This window comes from Sitophilus oryzae, unplaced genomic scaffold (genome assembly GCF_002938485.1).
Source record: "Sitophilus oryzae breed Bouriz unplaced genomic scaffold, Soryzae_2.0 scaffold_41_pilon_pilon, whole genome shotgun sequence".
Lineage (NCBI taxonomy): Eukaryota > Metazoa > Arthropoda > Insecta > Coleoptera > Curculionidae > Sitophilus > Sitophilus oryzae.
Window position 1 is genome coordinate 2,771,638 of NW_022146996.1, and position 20,757 is coordinate 2,792,394.

Consider the following 20,757-nt stretch of genomic DNA (forward strand, 5'->3'; position numbering starts at 1 on the left):
CAGGAAATATTATTTATTAAAGCTTTAAGCCAGGAAGCTTTATTAAAATTTGTCCGCTTTTAGGTAGATGAAGTATTACAGGAGTTTGCTTCCAAATGTTGCCAACATAATTACGCCCAGAACTACGAAATTTCAACTATCATGAATGCCGATGGGGTCTATTTAGCAACATATTCTGCATTACTGTTAGACCTAAAACTTATTCAAATCGGACATTACGAAGAAATTAGAAAAGAGGTAAGCGTTTTTTTTTACACAAAAGTAAGAACAGTAAAAAATGTTATTTTTTATAAATATAGGTTACAGTACCTATAACTGAAGTACAGTTTGTCGAAGAAATTCATGGAAGTGGAGTATTGGTCTACGTGTCTGCTACTTGGTTATGTGAATTGTATCAAAGCGTTTTAGCAAAGTCATTGTTGCTAACTGCTGGGTATGATCCGAAAGGCAGACAGCAACCAGCACTGATAAATTTATTAACAGGTACCTACCTAAATTATTCCTACAACTGATAAAAATGGCCGTCAAACGTCTTCCGGATTCGGACCTTCTCATATTGAGTGTCAAAACTTGTCTTCTTGTTCTAGATGTTTTATTAACATAATATCTCCTTTATGATCATATTATACAATCAATTGCGTCCACTGTTGGACATAGGCCTCCTTTAATTTCTGCCATTCATTGCGATCTCTCGCAGCATTTATCCAATTTGTCACAATCTATTTAATATAGTCGGACCAGCGTGTGAGTGGACAACCTCTACTACGATAATCTTCTTGTCTAGGAATACAATTATTGTTCTAGCTTACCGAGTATCTGTTCTTCTTGCCAGGTGGCGAGATTCTTCTTGCCAGATTCTTTCTAAGACTTTCTAAGGAGGGAACACTTCACTAACTCGACCAGAATCGTTCTGCTTCCCAAGTGGAAACCAACTTAAAACAGAACTGAAGAACCTTCAACGGTCTAAGACACTCGCAAAAGAACTTACGACCTAGATCAAAGATTTTCCTTGATTTAACTAGAAACAGTCTTTGTATTGTCACGGGGTTTCTAACAGGACACTGTCTCCTCAACAACGAACACCTCAGTAGGCTGATTCTGAGAAATAACGCCGAAGTGCAGATTCTGTGGGGAAAATGGGGAAACACCAGAACACCTTATCACTGAGTGCACTGAGACGACGACCGTTCGTGCCATGAACTTTGGTACGGCTGATGTCGAAGATGGAGAGCTGGCCTCTGTGGAGCCGTCTCAGATACTGGCTTTTGTTACAGCCCTGAGACTGTATGATATACTCGTTATAACTCAAGAAAGGGATACACAATAGATTTGTAAGGTCGCGGTGATTAACTCCCCTCCTAAACATTCTATATTCTACTACTCACTACTCGCTAAGCGAGTCGCTAAGTAAGTGACAAAAAAACGGCGACGCTCCAAAAATTACATATCACCACTTCCTTCGTATTCCACACTATGTATAAAATATACTAAATTAAAACAAATCATAGTCAAAACTTGTTTAATGGCACAAGCACAAACAACATAAACGAATGAAGCTAAATCAAAAAATGTAATTGAATAATATTAAGCATAAATGGGTATTTTTTTCTTTATGGGCTATATAACATTTGGTTTTATAATTTGATTGGCGCTTTCCGGGATAGTATAATAAAATGCTTGGATCCAGGACATTTAAATCCGGGATTTTCCCGGAAATCCCGGACGTCTGGCAACCCTAGTTCCTGTTTCACTTGGTTGGTAGTTGAGATTCACTTTAGGTATGGATTACATTACTGTGCTCCACTATTTTCCTCTGCATAAAGGTGGGTAACGTCTATAGAGGGTAGAGGTGAGGAGAATCATCTCTTATGGGACTTTGTTTGAAAAAGTGGTCACCGAAAAGGGGAAAATGAGGGTTCACCAAATAACCATAGTTGCGCTAATAAGCAATAAAGGATCGAACTGAACATAGCAGTTATAAATAAAATCAAAAAGAGTGACAACACGCGTCTTCAGAAATTGCATATTTACTTATCTCTTTATAATTATTCCCTATGTCGGCGAGCAAGAATTCATTCAAATTATCAAGGGGAAATTATATTAAATTTTTTCAATTATCGAGTATTTTCTTAAAGGACTTCAATATATAGTCTATAAAATGAATAACTTTGAATTTTGACCGTTATTTTTTACCAACATGGCAAATATAAAATCCCTCTGTCAAAAAAGTGACTGTTATTCTTTACAGTGGCGGACTAAGCCTGTCGGGGGCCCGGGGCGGCGAAGCTAAATGTGGCCCCCAGTCTGTTTAGATTATGATATACTTCTAATGCATATTTTGTAAACATTGAATGACGTATGTATAATGGTTGACAAAATTCAAGTATTTATAAATGGTGTCTCAGGCTGAGCCTGCGTTAGAAGTTTCTAGAGAACTACAATATCTAGATATGAGATTTTATGCATATCATTGTTTCACAATGAGATCTATCGATTAAAAGCATTTTCAATATGGCGACACTTTCGGAAGTACCGGAAGTTGACAGCAATTTTCTTATTTTAAATGGGTGACCCCATTTTTTATTACATACTTAAATTCTCTGTAAAATTTTATGAATTTTGATATTAAACACTCTATACCTAACGTTAACCGTTTTTGAGAAAAAAAATATTAATAATTTTTGGAGGAAAAAAACCGCCTGTCAAAAATATGTATACTCGTATAGCTTAAACGTCAAATTTAGTGATTGCCACAGCCACTGTACCATAAAAAGAAGATATGTGGCTATCTATGTCAAAAATTAAATTGTCCGAATGATATATAATAATGGCCGCAGCTGTCATTGAATTGAGCGATTAAAAAATTATCATAAATCATTTTTTTTTCCAATGGAAATCCACTTTTTTATTTCACTCGTAAAAAGGTTTTCGTTACTTTCGTTTTTAAAATTTGTTACATTTTGACTATACTTATGCCTAAAACAGTATATTATCGATCATCATTTTCAAGCTAACTTGGCGCTGCTTTTTTTTCGATCGTACGGTATATTATTAAAATATCAACTATTAGATATCACTAAAGAACGAAAATACGAGATATATTTATATATGTCGCATCCACCTAGTGTAATTCTCCGCTTCATGAAATGGATATCCACTTCGCGAACTGGTTAGGTTAGGTTAGGTTCGCGAACTGGTTAATTTCAGTTCGCGAAATGGATATCCATTTCAGGAAACGGACAATTACATTAAGTGGGTGCGACATATAACATATAAATACACTTTTTAAACTTTTAAGCAGGCAGTAGTTATAATATAGGAAATTCAAAAAATTCATTTTCTGACAGATGGAAATAAATTGTCTGACTGTTTGACACTTAATGTCAAAGGAAGCTAGATAAAATCAAGAAAAATATATACGTTTTCAAACTAAATCTTAAATAACTTAAAAACGATTTATTGTAGGTATAGGGATATGTCTAGTTAAAACGTAACGAATTGGAAAACCTTTTCACTAGTGAAATAAAAAAAGTGGGTTTCCATTTGAAAAAAAATTATTTATGATAATTTTTTAATCGCTCAATTCCATGACAGCTACCGCCATTATTATATGACTTGCTCTTGCATGCTTGAATGACCAGGAGATCGCTAGGATAGACTGGTCGCCAACTGTTTTAGCTCTTTAGTTACCCAGGGTGCACCACGGGGAGGCGAGCTAAAATTGCACCCCTAAAAAGCAGTAACTACAATTCTCGAGAACAGTGGCTTCAGTTATGGAGAGAAATGGCCGATGCGCACCTATATTCCTGGTTCAAACATAACTATTGCCAGACACCGGGTACCGATCTAAACCGGAAAACATGGTCAACTTTGAATAGGATACGTTCTGGCCATGGAAGATGTGCGGATTCCCTTTATAAGTGGGGAAAAATACCTTCCCCAGAATGTGATTGCGGATCCCCTCACCAAACCATCCATCACATAACTAGAGAGTGCAACCTACGCGCTTATGGTGAAGACTGGAGGGACTTCTGGAGGCTTCTCCATCAGCTTTGGAATGTATAGGGCATCTAGATGTTAATATACAGTGTTCGTAAATACGTTTTTTATGTTGTCTTTTTATATTATACTTGCTTTTTTTTATATTTACATTGTAATGTTTTCATTTACATTGTAGTTTATTTTATGTCTATGTTTAAGTGTCTGGTTTTCTTGCATGTATATGAGCCATACGATAAATAAAATAAATAAATTATTATATGACATTTGAACAATTTAATTTTTAAAATAGATAACCACAGGTCTTTTCTTTATGTCACAGGGACTGTGATAATCACTAAATTTGACTTTTAGGCTGTACGAATTATTTTGACAGGTAGTTTTTTTCGTCCAAAAATGTTAAATATTTTTTTCTTAAAAATGCTTTCAGGGAAATACCGCGGCAATAATATCGCGATTTTGTAAGTCCTCCAAGATCCGAAGGGCCCCTTCGCTGTTTCACACCCGTGGCCCCCGTTATACTAAAGGAAATGAAGCTAGAATACAAGTTATGCTGTGCATTGGTTGTAATTTAAAATGTTTATTCAGTAAAAATAAATAATGAAACCATTGAAAAATAACTTAAAAGCTAAAATAAATAAATTCAGTCTCAAAATATATAAAAAAAATAATTATTCGATATTTTAAACAAAGAAAATTACCCCTTGATTTAATTTCCTAAATAGAAAATGCCATTCACAATTATTGGGGCCTGATAATTGATAATTAAGTGAATATCTGCTTCCATTTATACTGTTTACAAACTGCTTTATAACTACTGAACACAATATTGGCCTTGTTTGCCAGTTGAATAAAAAATTACTTATTAAGATTCGGAGGCCCCCTAAAAGACGGGGCCCGGGGCGGACCGCCCCTTCCGTCCCCCCCCCCCCTTAGTCCGCCACTGATTCTTTAAATTGAATGCCTAAACGAATCAGATAGGTAACTCTTTTTACTTTCGTGAAATAGAAAAGGAGAATAATAAAACAAGTGACAGTTCTTCCTCTTCTTGCAAAAATCAACAAGCACTGTCATAATTGTCAAAAGTAAAATGTCATCAGCTTTTGACATTTCTAAATATCAGACCAATGCCGTCTCTAATAGAACAGCCTCGGAGCGAGATTTATGACGTCACGTTAGTTACATACTACGGATTAATAAATATGTTGTAGAATGCATGGAAAAAATAATTATTCCTCGTATTTTTGGTTTGTATTTTAAAAAAGATATAGTTTACATGAAATATACATAATATACAGTTAATAAATACAATATATGTAAAATAAATACAAAATGTAAAATATATTTTACATTTTATTATTATTATACCGTATGATCGAAAAAAAACGGGGTCCAGTGGGCTGGGAAATGACGATCGATGACATTTCCCATATAAATTTACATATAAAATGATAGCGATCTTCATTTCATAGCCATCGTTGACGCCGTTTTTTCTCGATCATACGGTATTTTTTTTATTATAATTTTTTTATTTTTCAATACACGAAAATAATTCTCCTTACCTCTAAACTCCATAGTTACGACTTTATACATAAGACATATTATCAAGTTCCGAGTTGTGTTCTTTAGCTCTTTTAAAGAAGCCCTTGTTGTGTTTTTAACTAAATACCACACGGTCCGAATTCGGAACAACTCTAAAATCTTGTTTGACGTGTCTGTGACGATTATTTTAGATATTGGAGGCTTATCTCCATCCCAACTCCTAACGGACTGGCAGAAACTTCAAAAAGTCCATGGAAGTCCAGACACGAGTCCTGAAATAGAAGCTGGAATTAAATTAAGCAGAAGAGTTCTCACTTGCTGCTGGTCTTCGGTAGTTTCCGTTCTTGGTGCGCCGTTAAAAGAAAAATCTCTTTTAAATGGAACTTCCGCTTTAAGTAGGTTGGTTGCTAGAAGAGCTAGACAAAAACATAAGCAGAAGCTTAGAGACGACATTATCACTGCGAGTTTGGAAGGCCTGCATAAGGTAATTTAAAGAATCTATTTAAATTTTAAAACTGAGATAATAATGAATGCGGTAGGCTATGATTCAGTAGTATTGCTAAAGACTAAGGAAGGAGCATATCAAAAATCTTAGGTACACCGCGATTGGCCTCAAATATGGCCGACTTAAATTCCGGTTTATCAGTGTCGTTCTAATTTTATTTAAAAAATGTAAAACTATGATGTAGGGTAGACGTGGGGTAGACTCAATAATTTGTTGTTTTATTTTACGAATTAAAAATTATTTTACGTGAATAAATGTTGGTAGTTATTAAAATTGTTATAAAAATATATAATTCTAATAAAAATAGATGTTATAATAAGTATTTATTACCACAAACATCCGATACGCTACTGAAGCAGGTAAGTCAAATTAACGTATCTAAAGTCTTTGACATCTAATCTTTGACAAGTAATAAATAAAAGCTAAAATGCAAGAAAAATATATAATTCAGTTAATTTAAGTGAATTTCATAAATGATCGGTTTACTACACGTATGTATATTATATAGTCACTTACTAGCGAAAAGTTGTTCCATTATTTCACTCAATTTTTGCCGAGATCTACCGCACGCTACACAACCAACTATTTTTGACTCTTTTTCGATAAATCGCGATAGTGTCACTGTTAATTTAAGTTCTGCCACAATTTCCATCTAGATTTACTACCTTTATACAACTATCAATAGTAGAATAAATAATAAATAACATAAAATAAGCTCCGTAAAGACTGACAAATCCACAACATTTCAAATCACATTCAAATGTGTCAAATGAATCGTCAAACAGAACTGTCAAGGATCCCCACCCTAGAGTGCTTTTATGGCGCTTTTTCCGCCCACCATGCATGAATACATGGATAGCATTATGCTCCTTCCTTAGTCTTCTTATTCAAACACTATATTAAAATAATTTCGGACTTCCATTGAATTTAACTTTGATACCGTTTCGGTCATATGTATCACAACTCTATATTTGACGCGCGTTTTGCTAACCCTGTTAGCATTATGGGCAGATGATTAGAACTAAATTAATACTTACAATTTGAGCATTTTTATAGGGCCCGGTTGCTAATGACAAAGCGTGACAAAATTAATCAAGCGAGTCAAAACCGATCGAGCGTAACAATTAATTACCGGGAATAGAGGAATAGAAACGGAAGGAATAGAGGAAGGAATTGGACCATTATTTCTATTCATATTATCTTTAGATTTATTCATTTTGACGCTTTCATATGCAACTAATTACTTGTAGTTTGAGAGAGTTTGATTAATTTTAAATTATTAACATGTATACAATGATCTTTATCAAAAATATGTTGAGCAACAAAGATTTATCTGCCCTAATTAATATCGATCTTTTATTTTCCCCAACATGTTTTTGATTAAAATCTTTACCGGAAATTTCATAAATACCCGGCCTTTCCAGTGGAGGTGTTTTATCTTTAGAATTACCTTGGCTGTTGTAATTAAATAGAACCATAAAGCTGTTGTAATTAAATTGAGTTTAAAACTGTTTTAGTAAAACAAGAATGTTAATTTTAGGCCGCAAGTTTAAGTAACACTTTGAAACTACAAACCAGAAGCAGTAGTATTTTAGCACTTCTGTCGGCTTCTTCTTGTAAAAGTTATTCTTCAAAATTACTGGCTTCTCACGCCTTATCTCTTGATGTTTTACTTTCTAAAGGTAAGCCTTTACCCGCATCTATAATCGGTTATTAAACATTTTTCATTTTAGGCATTGAATTAGGGTGCTACAGCCCGGCGTGTTGGCCTCACGTATTCAGCGCCTGCGTAGCCGTGGCTAACTTAGAACATTTCTTGTTCAGCAAAACTGGCTCAACGCAACTATTAATGGTCGCACAAAGCACACAAAATAACATTATAACATCTACCACTAAATCGGACAATCAGGATAAGCTAAGTTTCAGTATGAATAGCGATGAAGAAACGTGGTAACCATTTTAACACATGTATAGTAGATGTTTTAATATTTCGTTTGTTTTTAGTGTGGATGTATACAGTTTTTTGCATAACTCTTACTCATCTGATCAAAATAGTCCAAACGAAACAACTATAGGGGAGATTGTTGAAAAAAGTGGAGCGAACAACGCACAAGGTCAAGGAATTTTACGAGGTGTATATGCAGCTAAAGTTTGTTGCGCTCTGTCACAAAAGGCTGATGAGTTATTCCATTCTGCGGCATTAAGGTTGTCGTTACCAGGATTGTGTAGTTTTATGACGGAGCTTTGTAAAGCATCTCATGCACAGGTACTGTGGAAAATGTTATTGTAATTTTATTGATCCAAACCATTTTATAGCTGATGTTGGTGCTTGTTTTATAGTTAAGTTTATTTTATACTTAAACTAGCTGACCCTGCTAACATACAGTGTGCCTAACAGTGAAGTGAAGTGATTTTTTGCCTTGTGGTATGGACTGAGAGACCGAATAATCTTGAATGATTGAGACTAATAAATTGTTTTCTATATTGTCGCGTCCTGGTTTAGAGGGTTGCGGCTAGGGACGTTTTAGGTATCGAAGATCATTAAAACATCATATACAAAATATAAATTTATTACAGAATTAAATGCATGAGTATATTTAGGAGAAATGTCAAGTAGAATATCTTTTGACAAATAAAATATACTTAGAGAAAATATATAAAAATCAATAAACTTACTTTACTGTCATTATGATACTTGGAGAACTCAACTCAACTGAATCGTGTGACTTCTTGATTCATTCTCCCTTACTCTCCTCTCATTTACTTTTTAATTATTCTACATATTGTTATTTAGGTACAACAATAAGAATTAAACAAAGTTCACCTTCAGATCTTAGTCTGACGTCAACTTGTTCTGGTATAATTCCTATTGTGCAAATATTATGTTTATAGAAATATATTTTGCTTTATATATTGGGTGATTTATTTTAATGATAAATACTAAAATTCTTGTTCTTGACAATATTTTCGTTTATGTTTCGATTCAAGATCCAAGTATTTTCTATACACTGTGTCAATTTTAAAACTTCCCACCTTTCATATCTTTCTTGCAGTTAAAAGTATGAAAAATCGGAAAGACACGTCAATTTTATTTGTAAGGGGGACACTTTAAATGAATATTTTTAGCCTTTTTCTTTCAACCCCCTAGGAGGCGTAGACACCCTTACAATCTTTATTGGGACTTTGAAGCCGCTGCGAGAGCGAACGGATGGACAATCGCTGAAAAAGCTACTGCTTTGACTGTCGCACTACGAGGAGATGCGACTGACATCCTGCAGACACTGTCATCATCGGAACAGGGAGATTATCAACAATTGGTACGACATATAGAAATGAGGTACGGCCGAGCTCATTTGGAGCATGTCTACCATTCCCAGCTCAAAAATCGTGTTCAGAAGCCCAATGACACCCTAAGAGAATATCAAGCTGAAATGGTCCGCCTTGCTCGCCTTGCGTACCCTGGTATGTCCGAAAATGTTATGGAGCGCTTAACAGTATAGGCTTTTAGGGATGGTTTACGTGACAACGAGACAAGGCAAACACTTTTTTTTAGCTTATCCAACGCATTTGGGAGACTCCCTAGCACGTGCCCTGGAATTTGAGGCCGCGAAAGAATGCTCTAGGTCTCTATAGTTTGTACGGGCTGTTGAGGATTGTTCCGACGATTCCAAAGTGGAAAGGATTGTGCGGAAAGTACTGGATCAGTATATGAGCAAGAAGGGGGGACCGATTCGCTGTTGGAATTGCGGACAGATGGGAAATCGTTGCAAATAAGAGAAAGAAGTGAAAGTCTTAAGGACGACTGTGGTTGGTGATAGTTGGCAAACCGAAGATCTTGCAAATGACCAAATCAGTGATCCAGAGTTGGGCTTGGTGATTAACTGGAAAAACGCGGACGAGAGACCAACGTGGGAGGAAGTTTGCAGATATTCGCCGAACGTGAAGTCGTACTGGTCCCAGTGGAATTCATTGGTAATAGATAACGGATTACTTCGCCGTGTGATTGAGAAACCAGAGGGATAAGAAGAGAGAAGGCAGATCGTCATTCCAAAGAAGAGGGTCTATAAGAAATATATAAGAAAGTATGTCCCAGATTTGCAGTAGACATTAATTATTACAATAAGCTATGAGGATGCGTGACATGAGGTGTCAATTTTGGAAGATGGCGTAGTTCCCAAACCAAACTTATATAAAAAATGTCTATACCTATGTGGTGGATTCATCTCTCCAAAAAATCCTATATGGGTATTTCGCAACTGCAAAAAAATCTACAAAATAAAATAGTTATTTTTTGTAAACACTGCTGCGTTAATCCAACTGAAACTACTTGTCAGCAGTTAGGTTTACAGATAAACAAATTTGCCTAACGAACAAAAAAATACTTAACGTTTAATAAAAAACTTAAATAAAAATTGATTTTCTATATCATTTTCTTCGTGATTTTTTCCGATATTTTAATAGTTATTCTGCTATTCGGGACAGACACGAATGAATTCGATAATAGATAACATTAAAATCGGCCCAGTTATTTTTGAGTTATAAATGGTGTAACTAACAAGAAGTTTCTTTCATCATCATCAGTAAAGCACTGATAGACAAGAGCACTGAACATTGTTGAAGTTCGATTAGTAATTCAGTAGAGATCAAGTTGAGTATTTTTCTTTTTGAAGTGAAACTTTTTTACGCGCGCTGGGAGTAAAAATTCAAAGCCGTTCCACACGAGCTAGCGTCACGAAAAGTGGTAACGATCGAAAAAGTGGAAATGTGGATGTTGAGATGGGTCTTTGGAGCTTCGTAACCCGGGTCCTATATGCACTAGGGGGTTGAAACTCGGAATTTAGATTTTTTTTATTATTTCTTCGAACCCCATCTTTTCATGATATTTTGGTTTGGTTTTGTGCACTATGAAACCCTATAATACATGACGAAAAAATTGTCCGATTTAAATGAAATTTGTTATATCGATCGATTGGACCAAGACAAGCTTGACGGTGTACGACACGTGTCACTGTGACAGTTAGTTTTGACGTAAGAAACGTCAAAAGTTGATATCGTCCGATCGTGACCAAATTTGGTGGGTAAGCGTCCCACCCTGCAAAGTTGGATACGACGCGACGTCGACGGCGACATTTCGTTTACATCTTCCTCAGGGCGGGGCTAAGGATTTGACATTGAAGAAAAATGTGGATTGATTTCGGCATATTTGGGGACGGGCTACAGGATGACGCCCTCGAAGTTTCGAACCGATGCCTCTAAATGGACGAAACCATCAGGATTTTTCTTAATTATGGGTCTATTGGAACCATATTTGGCACGTGAATAGAGGTAACCGAATGGAGCCCCCAGACGGACAGACGGTCATTTTAATATAAATCTTGTGAAAGTGAATTAAATTATTTATTAATTATTAATTTAGTACCTTTTCAACATTTCAAACTACACTTTTTCAAACAAGTCTTACAAATCCTTCAATTGAATAGCTGTTAGTAAAAAGTTACACTTCAAATATAGTGCACACGCAATTTTTTTTTTGATAACGACAGAAGATATAACTTCTAGTGTATACACATAGAGACATAACTTCTAGTATTTTATTAATAATTTTGATAAGAAGGAAGATGTATATTTAAACTGTAAAATATTTTTGTTTGCCATTCAATTTGAAATATATGTAAAATATTCTTGAAAAGTTTGACTCCATGAATCCAAACGCAACCTTTTTTTGTATTCTATTTTTTATTTCTATATTTGAATTGTGAATTTATTTCTAGCTGTTTACTAAATATGAGGAATCATCAAATATATCGAAAAAATGGTGGAAAAAAGAACTGGAAATACAACAGAAACCACCACCTACTTTACTATTGCACAGAATTGGAGAAGTAACATTGAAATGTATTAAATCTGGACGGCCTTTGATTCATATTATGAAAATGTGGTCCATAGGTAAAATTATATTATCATTCGTATTAACTATAATTTATCTCGTTTTTATGCAACACCAAATAATTATTTAAAATTATAACTAGTAGATTAAAAATAGAAATATAAAATATTAATCTAAATTTATAATTCTATACAATATTGATACCTTTATGGAAACCTTTCCTTACTGGCAACAGTTGGATATTTTAAAAACAAAAAAATGCTATCACATAATTTTTTTTGCAAAACGTTTGTTACGAAGTAAATGTTTGTTGAATTCTAATCCCAGTGGCATTATGCAGAAAAGAATGTTTTCTGCATAGTTTTTCTGTTTTTAATAATAAATATAAGTTTTATAACTAATATAGTAGTATTTTAATTACAGTTGGACCACACTTTATGCAAGCAGCATGCCATAAAGACAGGGTTGTGTCTAAAAAAGCAGTCACTTGTATTCACGATGCTGTTACTGCTTTACTAAATGAACAGGCAGAGTTGCCACATTTCCACTTCAATGAGGCATTGATTAAACCGTTTGAAAATCTACTTTGCTTAGAGCTTTGCGATCTGGATGTTCAGGTAAACAAACGTTTATAATGAAAAATATAGATTTGATTTTTTTAATTCTAGGATCAGATTGTGGCTTGCTTATGTGAATTCGTTGAAGCTAATAGAACTGAAATATGTTCAGGATGGAGGCCTCTTTTCGGAACACTAAGAGTAGCTAATTCCAAAAATAACGCCACAGCCATTTTAGATGTATTTAGAATCTTTCTTTCAACTGATAATACTTTGGTGTTCTCAAACGCCGCTCTGGATTACATCCTTTGTTTATTATCGCACATTAAAAATTCAAACAGTGAAGATAGCCTTCCAGAGAACTCGTTACCTGCAACTCCTAGCAGCCTTAGCAAAAAATCGGTTGGATTTTTCGAAAAAGACATTGAGTTTCCATCAAAACTTTTGATTGGGTCTGTCGATTTGTGCATAGAATCTTTGAAGTTACTACAAAACTGTGCTGAAATATTGTCAATGATGTACGGCATGCCGAAATGTCCAAGTTTTAACCTCTCGCACAGGGTAAATATTGACACAGACCCACAGTTGGTCGATCCAATTATAAAAGATGTTGAAATAATCAACTTCTGTCAGGTGGACAGTGATCAAATAAGTTACGAGGTACTCTCGACGCAAAGCGAGTTTAAGAGGTGCGAGAAGGAAAACATTACGTTGGCCGGATTAGATAAACCAAGTGGAGTCCTCAAAGTTTACTATATATTAATAGGTAAAACATACGATTGGTCTATTTGAGTGGTAGAAAAAACAATTGGTGAAATAAAACATCATCTTGGACTGACATTGATTTTAATGTAGAAGTTTTATACGACGTTTTATTTGTATCACTAGTCGTTAATTAGTAATATTAGTAATCACTGGACCATGCTAAATCAATTGAAAAACGAGGAACACACGCCCACGCATCAATTTCATCAGGCCGTTGATGAGGGTCTTCAAGTTCTTGATGTTTATTGTGGGTTTATTAAAAATCTTTAGGTTATTTTGCATATTTAGAAGCCGACTACTTGAATTTCTTCTTAAATCACTATTACTCTGCGTGTTTCGCTACTCATATTCTTTTTCTCCCTGTGCCTTGTGTTTAGCCGCACGTTGGCGACTGTCTGTACTCTTCATAAAATGTGTAGAGTGCCGTTTTCGGCTCTTCGAATATGGTGGCTGCGGCACTGATGCAACACCAATCCCGTACGTTTCTTAGCCAGGAATATTGTTTTCTTTCTGGGCCTCGCCGTCCCTCTATTTTTCCTTTTAGAATTAGTTTAGGAATGTAATATTTATCTCCTCTAAGGATATGGTCGAGGTAGGAAACTTTTCTTTCTTTAACTATATTAAGTATTCGTTCATAGCCTGCAGTTCTTAAAACTTCTTCGTTGTTGGCATGTGCAGTCCATGGTACACGTAAGAGACTCCGGAGAGTCTACATTTCGAAAGCCTCGATGCGGTTCAGGGTTCTAGCCTTGAGAGACCACCTCTCTGCGCCGCCGATAGTAAGATGGGTCATATGTAGCATTTTACTACCCGTAGTCCTCGCCGTAGTCTAAGTGCTAGCGGGAGACTGCGTGCTAATAGGAAGTTTTTAAGTTCGAAAAATGTTGTTTTTGTATAATTCGTTCTAAGTTTAACTTCCTCATCGCAGTCCCATCGTTCATTGATCATGACACCTAGATATGTAAATCGTGGTACTCGCTCTATATATATTTCCATCCACCGTCAATGCGGTGATGATTATAGGCTGGCGTCCTATTACCATAAGTTTCGTCTTTGATTTGAAGACCGAAACGATTTCTTATGTCCTCTATCTTATTTATTATTTGCTGGAGATCCTCTAAAGTTGGTGCTAGGATTGCCGTATCATCTGCATATCTTATTATTATTAATTGGAACTCCGTTAATCTTAATTCCTCCACTTTCTTCTTCCAGGGCCATTTGAAAACTCTTCTCGATGTATATATTAAAAAGTATTGATGACAGTATACAGCCCTGGCGGACTTACTTACACACGTTGAAGCTACTCGTATAGTTTTTTTATCTTTCATACAGGGTGGCCCATTAGTGCGAGGAAGTCCAATATCGTCGTCGTTGTCAAAGATATGAAAAAAAGTTTAATACAGATGTTACATGGTTTATTAAGGGCGTATACTAAAATATTTTTTTGTATACAGGGTGTGCCAAAAAAAGTTATGATAGAGTTTTAATTTTTTTTTAAATTGCACCCCCATTTTTGTGTACATACAGATTTGGATTCACCATAAAATTCTGGATATAGTACGCTATTTTTATTTTCAGCACCATGCAGTATTGCCATTCAATTTCTTATTTACCTACTAAAATTAAGAGTCTATTTCACTGGTCCGAAAAAGTAGCAAAATAAGCGTTCGGTATTTAACGTTTTATTTAAAACTGGCTAGGTATTTTTACACAAATGAAGAAGGAAATTAAAGATAAAGGATTATACTATATCCGTATTACAGCACATGTTTAGACAAATTCTTTATTTTTAAGATTTTTATGGTCAAACATCAAAAAAATATTCCTTATGTTTCCACTAAATTTTATCGAAAACTAAGACATAATTTAAAATTCCGGTACAATACGGAAATAGATTGAAGTTTTGTGATTAGAGTGATATATGTATAATTTATATGGTTTTGTAACAAATTGCTCGCTATTTATCAAGCTTAATCAAGCCTTAAGGCTTGATTAAGGTTTGATTGACGATTAATTTTTTGATTGACGATTAATCAAAGCATATGTGTTTGGAATTTTGGCTTGATGTGGCTTAACACGACAGGATCGGGCTAAGCCTTAGGCAGATTTCTGAAATATACTATATATTTCCTTGGGCCACACACCCGCTTTACCCAACCCCTGAGAGCGACCCGAACAGTTTAGCGTAATAGACTCTTAATAATCATGAGCATAAAATGCAAATCATAAGAAAGTCCACTACAAAAAAATATCTATTTATACTGTGTTACCTAAATACTGGCTTTGGTCAAAGTCCTGAAACTGTATGATGAGTTATAATTTAAAAAAAAAGGAGACAAAATCAATCTATAAGGTCGCGGTGATTTATTGTGATAATCTTGATTGATTGGTTTCTTTGGGTTGTTAATTTTTTTTTATAGTTGATTCAGTTAAATTTTTGGGATACCAATTTTGCTCCAGGTCATTTTTCGTATTTATGATTTCCAATAAGAAGGATTCTTTGGAATTACTGTTTTTTTTGTAATTTTTCTTGTGTATGTAAGTTACTGATTATGTCCTATTTAACCCATGTTATATGATTGGAATTACGGTGAACATACTGTTGAGGAATACAGTGTGGGTAGAATTTCTGTAGATCGATAAATCCTGTTGCCTTGCCAGTGATCCTAATAGGTATTTAAGAACTACTACTAACTTTAGTGCTTTTAGTTTAATATTTACTTAAAAACGACTGGTGATATATTAAAATCAAAAGTTCGTATAAAATTTCATCATTAAAGGCAATTCCAGTCCAAGAAGATGTTTTATTTCATTCAGATTGTCTGAAGCTATATTAATTTACGATTTTTTAGATGGATTATCATCTGCTATTATACTTTCTGCTCCAAAAAATCAACCGTACGTTATAGAAACACTTTTTAAACTTTTGAGGGATATCTTAACAACACCAGGCGTAAATTTCGGTTTTTGCTGTATTAATCATATATTGTTGCCGATGGTACAAAACTGGCTGCGACAAAATATGAAGGTACAGAAGCCTGGCGAGGTTTGGCAGAATTTTAAGCATTGTTGTGGTCTGGCCAGCGAGTTGGTTGTTGATTATCTGTATCACGTTCAAGTAAGTTGTACAATATAAGTAGAAAAAAATTAGTAAACAAGTACACATCTATTTATTAAGGCGCATTCTTACGACTCGTGTACTTGACAAACATTTGTTATTGGTATATACTTGCCATGTCGTGAGAACGGTTTCCTTGGTCAGTCGTCGCGTTCCCACTCTCTGTCGGTAAACATAGCCCGAGTAAAAGGATCACAATTATTCGTACACTTGCCAAGTGTGGCTTTGGCCAGCTTTGGCTATACTTGCCGATCTTACTATATCGGCTATACTTACAGATCTCCAGGTTAGTGCGTCATTTCAATCAAATTGCAAGCGATATTGTGGTTGCCAAGCACTTTTGATTTACACTGCGGAAGGTGAATCGGGTTGCGATTGCCAGCAATTTAAAGAGGTTGTACGAGAATCGCCCAGTCAGTGGACTTCCGCAACCGGGTTGCTCAACTATTTTTATTATTTAGTACGTGAACAGGAGAGTGTCGGAAATTTTCGATTTGGGCGTATTTTTTTATATTTTCTACGTATCTTGTACGAGTATATTGTTCTCGTATCTACTAAAAAACAGCAACTGAAATTAATTTTCAAAAAAATTGATTGACAACAAATTGGTTGACAAAATTGATTGACAATAAAAAATATAAATAGTCCGTTCCAAGGAACCAAATTTTCAAGAAATTTAGAAGCAATTTACTTGGTTGCTACAAAATCGCCCAGTGAATGGGGGCCATTCCGCATGGGCGACAAGTACCTATGTATCTTACAATTAGTATTATATTATCTAGTAAATTTATGTATTCTAATAAAAACTTACTTGAATATTAATTTTCTTCCTACAACAAAAAAATAATAGTTTAGATTGAGGTTTCATACAACCTTTAATTGGACATCCCTGTTTTTTCCCCTGTTTTGTTTTGCATTTTGACATTTTTATTTCGGTATCTCGGAATATGAATAATTAACAATATTAATAATTCAGAATTGGTAGTAATACATATTTTCTAATTATTCAAAAAATAAAAAAATAAACATATTTCTTTAAAACCACTAAGGTAAACGTACCAATTATCGGCACCTTAAGCACCTTGCGTACCAGAAGCACCATTTAAATTAATTTAGTAAATAGAATCCCGGAAGATCCCACATTCTAATTATTAATTTGGCTAATTAAAGGTATCATACTACGAAAAAACAATTTATTTAAACCTAAAGAGAACACATAAAATTTACAAACGTATTTAAATACAAAATATGCTGTGCTTGTATTATCGGCATACTAAAATAAATTAATGTTCTAGTTTTCGGCACACATAAGATCCGTTTATCGGCACAGAAATGAATGATTTGAATATTATTAACTAAATACTAATTATTAGGTACCTATTCAGTCTTTATGGTCATTTTTAACTCCAAAATAGGCGCGAAAAGGTCTTTGGTAATCTTTTGACTTTCATTTTCTTTTCTCCATCGGTGCACGCTCTTTTTCCATTCAAGTTTTAATGGTCGAAAAACTGTTACGTCCAATGGTTGTAGAATATGTGTTGCGTTTGGGCAAAGAGCTATAAGAATAATATTATTTTTACTGCAAAACTCACTGACGGCCATCGTTAAATGGGATGTATGTCCGTCCAAAAACAAAATAACGGGAAACTGAACTTTTTGGGCGACTAGCCAAGGATGAAATATATTTGCGATGTACTCAAAAAATGTTACACCGGTCATCCATCCATTTTCTGACTTTCCTATACCCCAATGTTCTGGTACTTTTTCGGCAACTGATTTGGGAACTCTTTTGTAATTAAAAACGATCATTGGTGGTAAAATTTGACCGGAGACATTACAAGTTACCAAAGTCGTTAGACACTCCTTCTCATTATTACTTACAAATGAGTAAACTGTTCTATCATCCTTTTTAACTAAAACTTTGTCTCCTGTCCTCTGTTCTAACTAAAACTTTGGGACTGAGGAAAAAAGCCGTTTCGTCGCAATTAAATACGCGACCAGGGTCATCAGTTATACGAAGATAGTTTGACTCCTCTAAGAAGGCCGCTACTTCTATGAACCACTGACGAATGCGATTTTCTCTAAGGCTACTTCTTGCAGATGAGAGGTTTTGAGAAATCTTTGGAGCCAGTTCTTGATGCCTTCTAAGAAACAATTCGCACCATTTACGTCCAGGCCTATTGTCTGTGAAAATATTCGGCCTATTCAGTTCTTTAACCAATAGCTGAACACTATCTAACAATATTGTTTTTGTTGCAGGAAATCCACAGGCTGCAATCCGAAATAGCCATGCTACCAATACATTTTCTTCTTCTCTTGTTAGTATGGTTTCTGGTCCCCATTTCTTCTCTAAAGCCGTTCGCCTTTAACTTTGTCTTGTAGGGTCGACCTGGGTACTAATAACTTATTAGCTGCTTTAAATGGCATTCCAGATCGAATGGGGCTAACAGCGTTATTTAGGTCTTCCGCAGAATAGAGAAACGGTTTTTTCTTTTCCATTGTCGTGAAATTTAAATCTAATAAAAATACATTTCTCATTATCGGCACGTGAGTGTATGTATTATCGGCACTACTATTATGTCAAAGTTTGGTTTAATTCCAATAAAAAAAAGGGGTGCCGAAAATTGGTGTAAAATCTTGTGGCTTGATATTCCATAGAATGACCAAACACTTCTTTTGGTATCTTAAGGGCTAAAGACAAAATCAACCTAAATACAGTTCAATGCGTATAACCAATTATCGGCATATCTGCCGAAAATTGGATCATTCACTAATATTTATATACCCATTATTGGCACCCATTAAATACTCATAAAAGCTACAGAAAAGCAGTTTTTGGCAAGCAATTAATAAAAATAATATATCCTAACTATATGAGACCCAATTAAACGCTTATAACAAACATTATTCAGAAATTATAAAACAATATAGCTTACCTGTTTCTTAACACGTACACCAAGAAAAGTTTTATACAAGAGTTTAGCGCGATCCGACAAGTATATTTTTGATAGTGACAATTACCGATTTTGACAGACAGTTGTTCGATTGTGAAGACGCGTAGATAAAGGTTCGCTGAAGGTCTTGAAATACTTTTATTTAATAATCTTGCCATAGATATCTTATTTTTTGAAATTATTGATCATCATTAATAAACTGTTAAACTCGTTAGACAGCTCAAGTGAAGATTTGCAGGTCCAATATTAAAATAGAGCAATAATAAATAAACAAATCTAATCAATATTTATATTTTTATAGCTTACAAAACATTCACGATTACTTGATGTCTTGTTTTTCATGTTTTCTTTAAATGTTCCTGACTTTAAGAAACAATGGCTGCATGATAAGTTTAAACGGCCCGAAAAAGGCATTCTATCTAGTTAATGAAATTTAATTACCTTTACTGCCTACCTACATTGCTTTTGGATGTAAATACATGTGTATAATAATACTGTATGATCGAAAAAACACGGCGTCCAGTTGGCTTGGAAATGAACATCTCGATGACATTCTCCATATCATTTTACATATAAAATGACAGCAATCTTCATTTCATAGGCAACGCTGACGCCGTTTTTTATTCGATCAAATTGTACTTATGTGTATAATATTCATTTAATGGTTCCTGTTTTAGTTGCTGGTGTTCATATTTTGTTTTTTTTATTGTGTTGTTGCTCTACAAAATGTTAATATTTATGTGTATAACATTACTCTTTCTGTGTATAATAATACTTATGTGTATAATGTTCATTTAATAATCCCTTCTCGCTTGTTGCTGTTGTTGCAATTCAGAATTTAAATTAACCTGAGGCAGTAGGTAGAGTTTCATCCTCCAATATTTTCCTATGTAAATACTGAAGTGGACAGTATTTCTGATGACAATTTTATCACAAACTTTAACATCTTGTTCTTTAAAATGAAACTGCCATACCTTATCTGTAGATTTCAAAGCAATATCTAAATGCTTTTGACCATCATCATATTGTAGAATTAGTGCCGATAATTGGGGTGGTGCTGATAATAGGTACGTTTACCTTAAATTGCATTTTTCTCGGCTCCAATTAAAATGGACAAAGCTGGGTTTCCCCGTGTAAAAAAAACTAATGATGTTGTTTTGGAATTTATGGATTTATACGAAAATGAGCCCTTCATATGGATGGCCAAATATAAAGAAAATAGAAATCGTAATTGAAATTAAAAGAATCACTAGCAAGGACAATTTCGGGACGACCGGTATCCATGGATCCGACTATACTGTTTACTTGCCAAGGATTTAAACAATGTTTGTGCTGACGTACTTGTCGAAATGAACACGTCGTGTAAGCGCCACACTTGCCAATGTTGTTTACAAAGTGGGGATGGTAGGGATACTAACCAAGTACGCAAA

The 20,757-nt window shown here is 34.7% G+C and overlaps 1 protein-coding gene and 1 long non-coding RNA gene across 3 annotated transcripts in view; one reads left to right on the forward strand and one right to left on the reverse strand.

Moving 5' to 3' along the window:
• LOC115885780 (brefeldin A-inhibited guanine nucleotide-exchange protein 3) overlaps positions 1-20,757 on the forward strand; it is a 59,064-nt gene that overhangs the window by 20,414 nt on the left and 17,893 nt on the right. Inside the window, exons 10-19 of one of the 2 annotated variants that reach the window (XM_030904796.1) lie at positions 64-237; positions 300-483; positions 5,733-6,025; positions 7,587-7,728; positions 7,780-7,996; positions 8,051-8,312; positions 11,818-11,992; positions 12,357-12,550; positions 12,602-13,256; positions 16,108-16,373. In XM_030904796.1, the coding sequence (XP_030760656.1) occupies positions 64-237; positions 300-483; positions 5,733-6,025; positions 7,587-7,728; positions 7,780-7,996; positions 8,051-8,312; positions 11,818-11,992; positions 12,357-12,550; positions 12,602-13,256; positions 16,108-16,373 (2,562 nt within the window). The remainder of the gene's footprint in view (positions 1-63; positions 238-299; positions 484-5,732; positions 6,026-7,586; positions 7,729-7,779; positions 7,997-8,050; positions 8,313-11,817; positions 11,993-12,356; positions 12,551-12,601; positions 13,257-16,107; positions 16,374-20,757) is intronic. The other variant, XM_030904797.1, reaches the window with a different exon arrangement.
• On the reverse strand, positions 5,762-19,387 carry LOC115885782. Its single transcript, XR_004050781.1, has 3 exons — positions 19,310-19,387; positions 17,185-17,203; positions 5,762-5,813 (listed from the first exon to the last, which is right to left on the reverse strand). It is a non-coding gene; the product is annotated as an uncharacterized LOC115885782 (long non-coding RNA).